General features: G+C 35.9%; 1 protein-coding gene across 1 annotated transcript; it reads left to right on the forward strand.

Moving 5' to 3' along the window:
* The first annotated feature begins 781 nt into the window (after positions 1-781).
* Positions 782-8792, forward strand: LOC131187328 (tropomyosin-like). The gene is made up of 8 exons (XM_058161584.1): positions 782-872; positions 2088-2145; positions 2547-2690; positions 3744-3890; positions 5075-5185; positions 7499-7666; positions 8120-8305; positions 8646-8792. Exons 2-8 carry the CDS (start codon positions 2101-2103, stop codon positions 8790-8792), a joined length of 948 nt encoding a protein of 315 aa, XP_058017567.1. The 5' UTR covers positions 782-872; positions 2088-2100.
* The last annotated feature ends 1341 nt before the right edge of the window (positions 8793-10133 follow it).

Raw genomic sequence — 10133 nt, forward strand, 5'->3', positions numbered from 1 at the left:
TTATAAAGAAGGTTGAGCTACTGTACTGTTTTTTTTTACAGTAAAGTATTATAACTTCAATATAATATGAAACAATAATTGCGTATGTGTCTTTAGCTAGTCTCAAATATGATGTTACAGTCATTCCACCCATGCTGTTTGCCCTTCTCTGTGACACCTGTGCATAACTAATTCTACCCTAGCTTTGAAAAAAGGAATTGCTTACCTGGAAACTTTTGGCTAGTTAATTAAATAAGTATTTTTATGGTTATCAGTAAAGCTTCTTATCTCAAAAATGTCAGTAGTGCTGGGTGGGTCAGGTATTTCTTTTGAGATGTTAGGTTGTTTAGTAATACTTGACACTTATCACTATGATATTATGATTATGATCATATGATTCTTGATATTTACAAGTATTTGAATTTTATAGTAGGAAAAGCTTAATGAGCACTAACTGCAGCAGAGCTTTTAATTTTTAATCATAACCTAACATTTAAATCAAAATGGGAGTAGCATTCAATGAGATATAAAAGAGTTGCTGTCTGCAAAATAAAAGTAGTATCTTACTGTGTTTCTGTATAACTATAATTGGCTTTAATAAGCTTCACTCATTAAACAGAGGGCCATTCAGCCATTTTACTGAAAGATTTACTTCCATGTGGTTACATTTAATTTGTAAGTATAGAAACAGAAGTGAGTGTGCCCTTTTTCTTTTTAAGATATTCATTGTATTAATTTCTCATTTAAAAAACAGACCTGTATCCAATTGCTGAGGTGAAAATTGTTTTCATTCATTGCCCCTAAGCTTGGATGATTCTTCCAAGGACTATTTAGGGTGTAGGGGAGATAGTTTGTGGCACGAAAAGAAAACAATCAAGATTCATTAAATTAAAGTATGTAATGCATTTTCTCTTGTTATTCAGATCTGAGTCTTTAGGGTCTAAAGAAGTGTTTAAATTGTAAAGTTTCAGTGTTAATTGTTACAGGACACCATATTTTTGTGCTATGAAAAAATGAGCATGAAAGAAGTATGGAGATCACATATTCTGCCTCTTCTTTCCATTTAGCAAAGTGAAGGGCTCTAGCAGAGGTTAATTTTACTTTCCCCCAAACACGTCTTGTTCTACACCAGGGGTCTCCAACCTTGGCAACTTTAAGCCTGGCGGACGTCAACTCCCAGAATTCCCCAGGCAGCTTTGCTGGTTGGGGAATTCTGGGAGTTGAAGTCCGCCAGGCTTAAAGTTGCCAAGGTTGGAGACCCCTGTTCTATACCACTCTTTTATGGTATAAAACAACTTTATCTAGCCTAATGTTCTGCAGATATGTTAAAGTACAGCTCATTTCATTCACAACCCCTGTGGGCAATTTATGTTGTTGATGCTGTAGCCCAACACATTTAGCTTTATCCATGTGATATTTAATAATTACTTTTGACATTTTATAACTAATAGCTATATATCTAATTTCCTTAAATTAAAATATATGAGAAACAAGCATTTTTTCTAACCAGGATCTTAAATATTTTTAAGAAACCAGAGAATCTTTGATACTGGTTAAGAAATTAGTTCTCAAATGTACTACCAAGTTTTTTAAAATAAGCCTTTTCTAGATTGATATGAACATCAATTTATTATATGGAGTTATGGCAGAAACAATTGAAGTTCAGTTTTGTACTGCAACATGTATATTTTTATGTATCTGCACCTTTCATTCCTTCTTAAAAACAGGTTTACAATCTTTTAAAGCTTGCCTCATTACTCATCAAGCTATGGTGGATGTATTAATTTTTTTTATCAATGAATATTGCATAGTGTTGTGAAGAGCAAAATGAGGTTGCTTAGGGCTGCCCCATTGATGATAATTAATTGTGGAACATACATGCTTGTTCTTCCTTTGTTATCATTTTAGCAGTTCTTCTAAAACTATTTTGTTTGTTCCATAGTAAATTTTTCTTGTTTGGCTTCAGGCATTATTTTTATATAATAACATTTTTAAGGATTTTTGGTTGTCTTGAATATTAAATTATTATTGAATTGTATTATACGGTATTTAGAATTTAGTTTGAACAAAAATATTGCTTGAATAAACCAATGCTATTATTTTTGTAGCCATCTTAAAATTATGTGGAGATGGGGCAGTGGAGATGATTCGGTCCCTAAATCTGAAGTAAGTATTTATTTAAAATCCTCACAATTTCTATTTGAATGTTGTTAATTCAAAATTTCTTTATCTCAAATGTCTGACATATGGGAGATTTCAGAGTCCTTGGTGGTGCTTTTTATTCATGAGTGAAATGTAAGATAGATAAAGCAGTGGTGACACTGTGTTTTTAGATTTAGTTTATTTTATAACTATCATGGATAAGAAATTTCAGTTACAGCATTAATGCTTGTTCAGTAATTGTATCACTTATCTTTAAGAATTCATTAAATTCTTATATTCCTGTATTTAAATCCTGCTTTGGGTTTGTTTTGAATAATGACAAAGTGGGATAGAAATGGTAGAAATAATGTATTACAGTAATACATACAATTTTGATATTGCAAAAATATTTTCTTTGTCACTAGGTTCGTGGGTCTTCTCAAGTAGCAAGCATGTCTGTGGCTGATTTGACTGAACAGCTGGCTCAAACTAAACAATTGGTAGCACAACTCAAAGAACTTGTGAAAGAAAAAGATAATGACTTACACAAGAAAGATAAACAATTAAAGGTATTGTGTGTGGGAGAGCTTCCAGTTGTTTTTGAGGCAAACTGCTTTTCTGAAATACTGTCGTAAATATTATTTTAGATTGGTATCTGAAATTAGGTGGCAATAATTAGGTGAAGCTTCCTTCTAATCTATTTTAGGTTTGCATAAGTTGCCACATTTGGTTGTCACTCAAAATGCAGAAATTTCTTATGTATGAACAGATGCTATTGATGTAGTTAAAATTAGTAGTAGTTTTAACCATTCAGTTGTATCCGACTCTTGGTGAGGCAAGCGCTCTCCATGCTACTGTCAAGGAGAGCTTCTTTTAGTTGTTGGATGCTCATCTTTGAATCAGCTTTAATGGCATCAAGCCGGTGAGTTCTTTGCTTGCCCCTTCCTCTTGTTCTACTAACCATTTCTAGCATCATTGACTTCTCCAATGAATTTGCACGCATAACATGGCCAAAGTAAATCAGACATAATCTTGTGAGTTTGACTTCTAGTGGTATTTTTGGTTTTATAGGATTAAGCACCTCTCTGTTGGTTGTTCTGGCTGTCCATAGTATACAAAATAATTTACGCCAGTACCCTAGTTCAAAGGCATCAGTTCTTCTTCGATCAGCCATTCTTAGTGTCTAACTCTCACACCCAAACATCATTATAGGGAAGACTATTGCTCTAAAAAAGCCTGTTTTTTATATTTATATCAATATCTCTGCTTTTCCAGATCTTATTCATGTTAACCAATGTCTTAGGTTAATCTCTGTTTGATTTCAGAATTGCCATTGTGAGCAATGTTTGATCCAAGGAAGAAAAATTCTTGAACTAATTCAATTTCCTCTTTGCTGATTTTAAAAATCTCATGTCCATCTGTAGCTGTTACCATTATCTTTGTTTTGCTATGGTTAAAATTATCCTCTCTAAATAGGTAGCTATAACATTTGATTTCACCTGTCCTGAAAGTTATTTCAAAGGAAAACATACTTTTATATTTTATCTATTTAGATATTGATATACATGGTTGTAATATCTGCAAATTGTATTTTGTTTTAAAACAATGTATATACTCTACAGGAAGAAAAAGAAGCTTCTGATACCAAGATTTCCAAATTAAAACTTCAGAGCAAAGCCAAAGTAGCATCATTAACTTCACAATTAGAAGAACTTAAGAAGCAAGTACCTGGAAATGCAGCACAAGATGGAAAATCTGGTCAAAAGAGGGTTAGTTCTATTTTTAAAAATAATAAATATTATAAAGCAGCTTTCCCCAACAAGTTCTACAGTTGGTATATTACTTTTGTCCAGGGTGGTCATTAGGGGAAAAGGCCTGTGGAAACCCAGTGGTGGGGAAGGAAGGACTGTGGGGACATGATGAGGGAAGGAAAAGACCAGCAGGGAGGGAAATGGAGCATGGGGTGTCGTGAGGTAAAGGAGGCCTTGGGATGCCCAGGCAGGTGGGCCTCAGCCCGCTCTAAACCTCTCAGGGCCTCTCCCATCCCACTTGCATCACTTGCAACTGCTTTTAGTTTCAGATCTAATTTAATAGCTATGTTTTGGAATTAGTTTGTTAGAAATCATACTGCAATGACAAAGGCCCTGTAAGATGGCAGCATTTAAGGAATCTGGAGTTTGTCGATCTTGACCAAATTTTTAAAATTCAAAATTTTTTTAAATAAAACTTCCATTTCTTTCTCTCTCAAAATATGAGGTGGGGTATATTTGAATTAAGAATGGCTGTTTACTGACCTCAAACATTCAATCGGGTACAAGGCCTCATGTGGAAAGCTTCCACCATCCTAAGCCATCAAATAAGCTGACTGTGATTAATGTTTTAGGATACAAACAAGAACAGAATTAATTTTGTTCCTACTTAAAAACTGCTTTTGGATTTTTTGCTTGAGGTGAAAAAAAAATTAAACTTTGATTTTAGGTTTTGTTGATTAGACAAGTCTGTTATAGAAATGTCTACTATACATTATTATATAAAAGTCGAGATTTTATGCTATTACCTTATTCTACTGACCAAAAGGAGTCAGAAGTCAATGCTGCTTCTTTTCTTTTTCCTTCTGCCCTACACTTTTTCTCCGTCCCCTTTTCCTCTTATTTTCTTTCAGTTTTTTGTATTTTATATTATACTTCAATAATCTAATAAAAATTTTGTTTTAGGACACGAACAGAAGTATTCTATTCTGAGTACTTTTTATTTAAACCTCAATTCTGCTCTGCATTTTAAAAAAATTGCCTTAGCCAAGTTAAAATTTAAAAAAGAACTCTGAAGCATGTTTTATTATTTTTTAATTGAAAACAATATTTCTGTTATAGTACTGCCTGCGAGGCATGTGGCTATTCTAAGTATTTTATTTTTTGTGTAATTTGAAGCTAAGTTTTTAAATGTATGCTTTTAGAGTGATCAAGATAGTGCTGCTGCAAGTCGTGGAAAAATATTGGTGCTCAGAAAGAAAGTTGAAGAACTAGAAACACAGAATGCCCAAAAAAATCAAGAGCTCCAACAAAAGGTAAATTTGTATGAGTTTATTTCTTTATCTTGAGTGTTGCCACAGCTATTTAAAGATAGCTACTACTGAAATTTGTCTAAAGTTGCTGATCACAGAGCTGAAACATTTATGTTTTCTATTGATTAAAAAAGAATAAGATGTTAGTATAATTTAACCTAGATCTGTTGTAGCCTGTAAAGCAGAAAAAGTATGCTTTACATTATAGATTTTGAGTAAATCCCATTCCATCAAAGTAATAATGAAACATTAAAATATTAGAGGTTTAGTTATTGTGAAGCAAAATTGTATTTTTAAACACTTTAATTGGTTATGGAATATCCTTTTCTATTCTGTTGCCTGAAGTGCTATAGTACTGTAAAATCTTTATTTTAATGACTGCCATTTTGCAGTCTTTGGATGGCACAGGGAAAATTTCCATCTGAGTACATCCTGAAATATTGGATAGATCCATTACATCTATCCGCAATCTGCATGAGGCAGTTAAATTTATCTTAGTTTTAGGACAACCACAGCAATGTGTGTCATTTGCATAATGAAGTCATTATTCATGTGTGGTAAATTATGCCATTTGTGTCAATTGACATTTGCATAATTGATAGAAGTGATGTGCTAATGTAACAGACATTAAAGACCAGATACTCTTCTAAGTATTAATATGGAGAATGAAATATAGGTAGTGCTCTTTTAACATCCGGAACTGGGACCAGAAGCTCTAGTATTAAGCAAAGTGGTCGCTAAGTGAGAAATGTGACTGTCCCACTCTTTGGAATGCTCATCCTGGCCATGGGATAATTGGCAAGTTAAGCATTAATGTTTGTATTTACATTCATTGGAGAGGAAGGGATTACAAGTGAGTAAGCAGACACACAATGGGGAATGCACATTAAAAGGAATATGTTGGTGTTGGCAGTTCTGAACATCCTTGGGGCTGGAGGCACTACACATACAGCCAGATGTGTGCATGTGTATGCTTACTATCTTGAAATTCCTTTCTCTGTAATATCTGCACTCTGGGCAGTGAGGCAGAGGAAAAAAAAGGGTCAGGAGAGGTTGTCTACAGCAGGGTGTCAAACTATTTCATTGAGGGCTGCATCAGGGTTGTATTTGACCTTGTGGGGGCCAGAGTAGGTGTGGCCTGGGTGGTGTGGCCAGCTCGATGTGTTGGGGGCGCCTGTGATGGCCTGAGTGCTCTGCCAGCAAAAACAGAGCTTGGGAGTGCTGCCCATGGTCCTTTTCGGCTGCGATGGCCTCCTGCAACCCTCTGCCAGTGGAAACAGAGCTCGGGAGGGCTGCCCACAGCTCCGTTTTCACTGGCGGAGGCAGTGCAGAGTGGTCCTTCACTGTTTCCATGGCAGCCCTGCAGGCCAGGTCTAAGCACCCCATGGGCCAGATCTGGCCCCTGGGCCTTGAATTTGACACCCCTGGTCTACAGAGATTGCTTGGGGTTTTTTTTCCCTCCCTTGCCCTGCTTGTGTAAGTAAAAATTGTAACAGTTTTTCTGCTTTGCAAAGGGATAGTGTTTGGACATGCCAACACTACCACATTTTTTTCTATGTGTATTTTCCATTGTCTGCCTGCTTACTTTTTTGTAATCCCTTCCTCTCCAAACTCTCCTCTTTGGAAGTGGGGGAAAAATAGGCAAAGGACAACAAAGAGGCACATTACTAAGTGTAATGGCAATCATGTAAATGACGGATGCTGCAAAAATAATAAATGTGAGCATTGCTCATATAGTTGTTTTTCAGTACTGTTGTAACTTCAAATAATTGGTGCAAGACAAGCAATAAGCAAGCTCTACCTGTAAGACAAATAAATGATATTTTCTAAGTAAGAATCAGATTTTTTACAGAAGTGGCATTTTTTGTTTATACGTATGTAGGTCAACCCAACTTTTGGGTGAAAAAAATATGCGATTTGAGTTTGAGATTTTTTAAAAAAGAATGAGGTTTAATGGAGAGAAAATAATAGGAAGAATTTAATTTTAGTATGATATATATCTAATTAATTAAGTATTTTAGGCCATGTTTTTAGAACAAAACAAAACCTCCCAGGATGGCTTAAGTAATGAAATCATTATACCAAAATATAATCTTAATAAAATCCTCAAATATGTATAATTGAATTACAATTATAGGTCTGGCTGAAATCCAGGACACACTTATGGGAATAAGCATATCAATTGGAGGCTCTTGGACTGGTTGCTAATTTCTTTCATATCTGTTGATTGCTATGCTTCTTAAGGATGGAATGGTACAAAAAATAGCTGTCGATGCTAATAAAATATTTCTGATGGAATAATGGCTTTGCTTCCAGATTTCTGAATTGGAAGCTGCACACCAACGGGGTGCTGAACTGGATGCCATGCTTGCTGAGAAGCAAAAGAAACTAACCGAAAAAGAAGCCTACATAATTGATTTGCAGCTAGCCTGTGGATCAACTAACGATGCCAAAGAAATGCTAATACATAACAATGAATTAAAGGTATAACTAAACTGGGAACACATATATGTGTTGCTTTATTTCCCATCAAGTTTGACAGTTTGATTAACATTCTGAATTGACTGTACTGTTGCTTTCCCAATAAACCTAAGAAATAGAGGAAGAATACTCTATTCTACTCAAGGGGCCTCTGTGGCTCAGACTGCTAATGCAGTCTGTTATTAACAGCAGCTGCCTGCAATTATTGCAGGTTCTAGTCCCACCTGGCCCAAGGTTGACTCAGCCTTCCATCCTTTATAAGATAGGTAAAATGAGGACCCAGATTGTTGGGGGCAATAAGTTGACTTTGTATATAAATATACAAATAGAATGAAAACTATTGCTAACATAGTGTAAGCCGCCCTGAGTCTTCGGAGAAGGGCGGGATATAAATGTAAATTTTAAAAAAATACCAATCTCTTGTTCATTTCCTTATTTTTTTCATGAACTTCAAAGAAGCAGATTTCCACAAAAGAGGCTTCATTGCAGAGCATGCAAATTCTAGTTCAGAACCTTACCAGGAAAGTTGGGGACAGTGAAGAAAGATGTAGCCTCCTCCAGGAACAAATTGCAAGTCTTAAAAGCTTTCAAAATAAAGAGAAGGAGCATTTTCAGGAAAGAGAAGCCATGTATACTCAAAATGTAAGTAGGTCTTCAGTAGAAAATAATGTATTTGCCACATGTTGAGATGAGATGGGGGCAAATAAATTTAATAATACATTTTTAAAAATACAATTTGGGATTTGCGTGGCAGTGGCAATAGGAATATGATGATTTTAACCCTTTTTCTTAAGACATTTTCAAGTATAAAGTGGATGTTATTATTAAATTAGATGGATGTTAGTCAAGAGTTATTTCAGGATCCATTTAATCCATGCTTAATTTCCACTGAAATATTATGAATCAGTAAGAACTGAATGTTAAATTATATGATTATGTGTGACTCAGCTTTATGGAAATATTTGGTCTGGTTGTTTTTTAGATCCGTATGTTTCAAAATATTATCCAGGAAAAGGAAAAAGAGTTGATGAGACTGGCCCAGAAACACGAACAAGAACTTTTTAAAGTGGCCGCCAAATCTGATGCTAGTGCTGATCTAGAACAGGTGGAGAAAATTTATTTTAATTAGTACTATTGAGAATGGAATCCCAAGTTGATTTTTGGCATCCCTAATTGTGGGGTTTTTGTGTGTGGTCACATTGGCAATTTAATTTTACAAATGGGTTACAACTGAAAAAAGGTTAAATTTATTTAAAGGTATACATATTCTTAAATTGAGCTCACCTTGTGACTATATCTATGCAGTTTTTTTCAGTGTTAAAAAAAGGAATGCTTGTGCTTACTTCTATCCCCTCCCCCCCGCCCCAATTTTGCAGCCTAGGCAAATTTGTATAGTACTTAAAAGACAGCTTAAGGGAAATAAATAATTATATTTAATGATTTCTGACTTCTTTAATAACTGATGGTTCTAGATTAGCTTGTGTAGATATTGAACAGATATCTGATTCCTATGATGTCCTACAAATAGGAAATTTTGTTCCTATAGAGTAGGTGGCAATGCAAGAAAACACTATAGGATGATGTTTTGTTTTCAGAATAAAGTTGCTATTTTCCCATTACTTAACAATGAATATATATATATATTTGTAATAAGCCCAGCGATTCTCCACCTGTGGGTCGGGACCCGTTGGGGTCGAATGACGATTGCCAGGGGTCGCCTAAGACCATCAGAAATATGGGAAGTATACTTGAGTCGAAGAATCGCTCCAACAGTTGACTCCACAAGCCAGCTGCAGGCTGCAAATCAATTGACTTCAGGCGCGATGAATTAAAAAAGAGAGAAATCTTTGCTCTGATGTCTCCCTCTCAAGCCAGCTGCAATCACTCCCAATCGCTAGCCTAATCTGGCTTCAGGTGCAATAAACTTAATAGGGGAGGAGTCTCCGCTTTAATGCCTCCGTCCTCAAGGCAATCGCAAGCAGTTCAGATCGTTAGCGAATACGGCTTCTGGCACGATAAATTCAAAAAAACAGTTTGCCGCTTTCCCCCCCCTTCTGCGGCTGCTGAGGCACGCTGAGATCGCTGCCTAAAAAATAATAGTTTTACGGTTGGGGTCGCCACATCGTGGGGAATTGTATTAAAGGGGTCGCAGCACTATAAAGGTTGAGAAACACTGGCTTAGCCAGAGGGCAGAAGGTCAAGGTTAAAAGCTCTGTGGTAGAGTGAACGTATTTTATGGCACTATTACAAATGTTATCCATGCCAACCCCCGTAAGAAGCAGATCAACCTCTGCGAAGAAATCACCTAAATGCGTTAAGGAATAATAGAGTTGGAAGGGACCTCGGAGGTCTTCTAGTCCAACCCCCTGCTTGGGGAGGAAACCCTATTATCATTTCAGACAAATAGTTGTCCAATCTCTTCTTAAAAACCTGCACGGTGTTGATCCTGGGATGGCCATTTGCACAATTC

This window comes from Ahaetulla prasina, unplaced genomic scaffold, assembly GCF_028640845.1.
Source record: "Ahaetulla prasina isolate Xishuangbanna unplaced genomic scaffold, ASM2864084v1 Contig336, whole genome shotgun sequence".
Classification (NCBI taxonomy): domain Eukaryota; kingdom Metazoa; phylum Chordata; class Lepidosauria; order Squamata; family Colubridae; genus Ahaetulla; species Ahaetulla prasina.

Excerpts from the sequence above, each read along its gene's own strand:
- LOC131187328 (XM_058161584.1), top strand. The coding sequence starts at position 2,101 with ATGTGGAGATGGGGCAGTGGAGATGATTCGGTCCCTAAATCTGAA. Across the intron at positions 2,146-2,546 it reads ATTCGGTCCCTAAATCTGAA|GTTCGTGGGTCTTCTCAAGT; the intron begins GTAAGTATTTAT and ends CTTTGTCACTAG. Across the intron at positions 5,186-7,498 it reads ATCAAGAGCTCCAACAAAAG|ATTTCTGAATTGGAAGCTGC; the intron begins GTAAATTTGTAT and ends CTTTGCTTCCAG.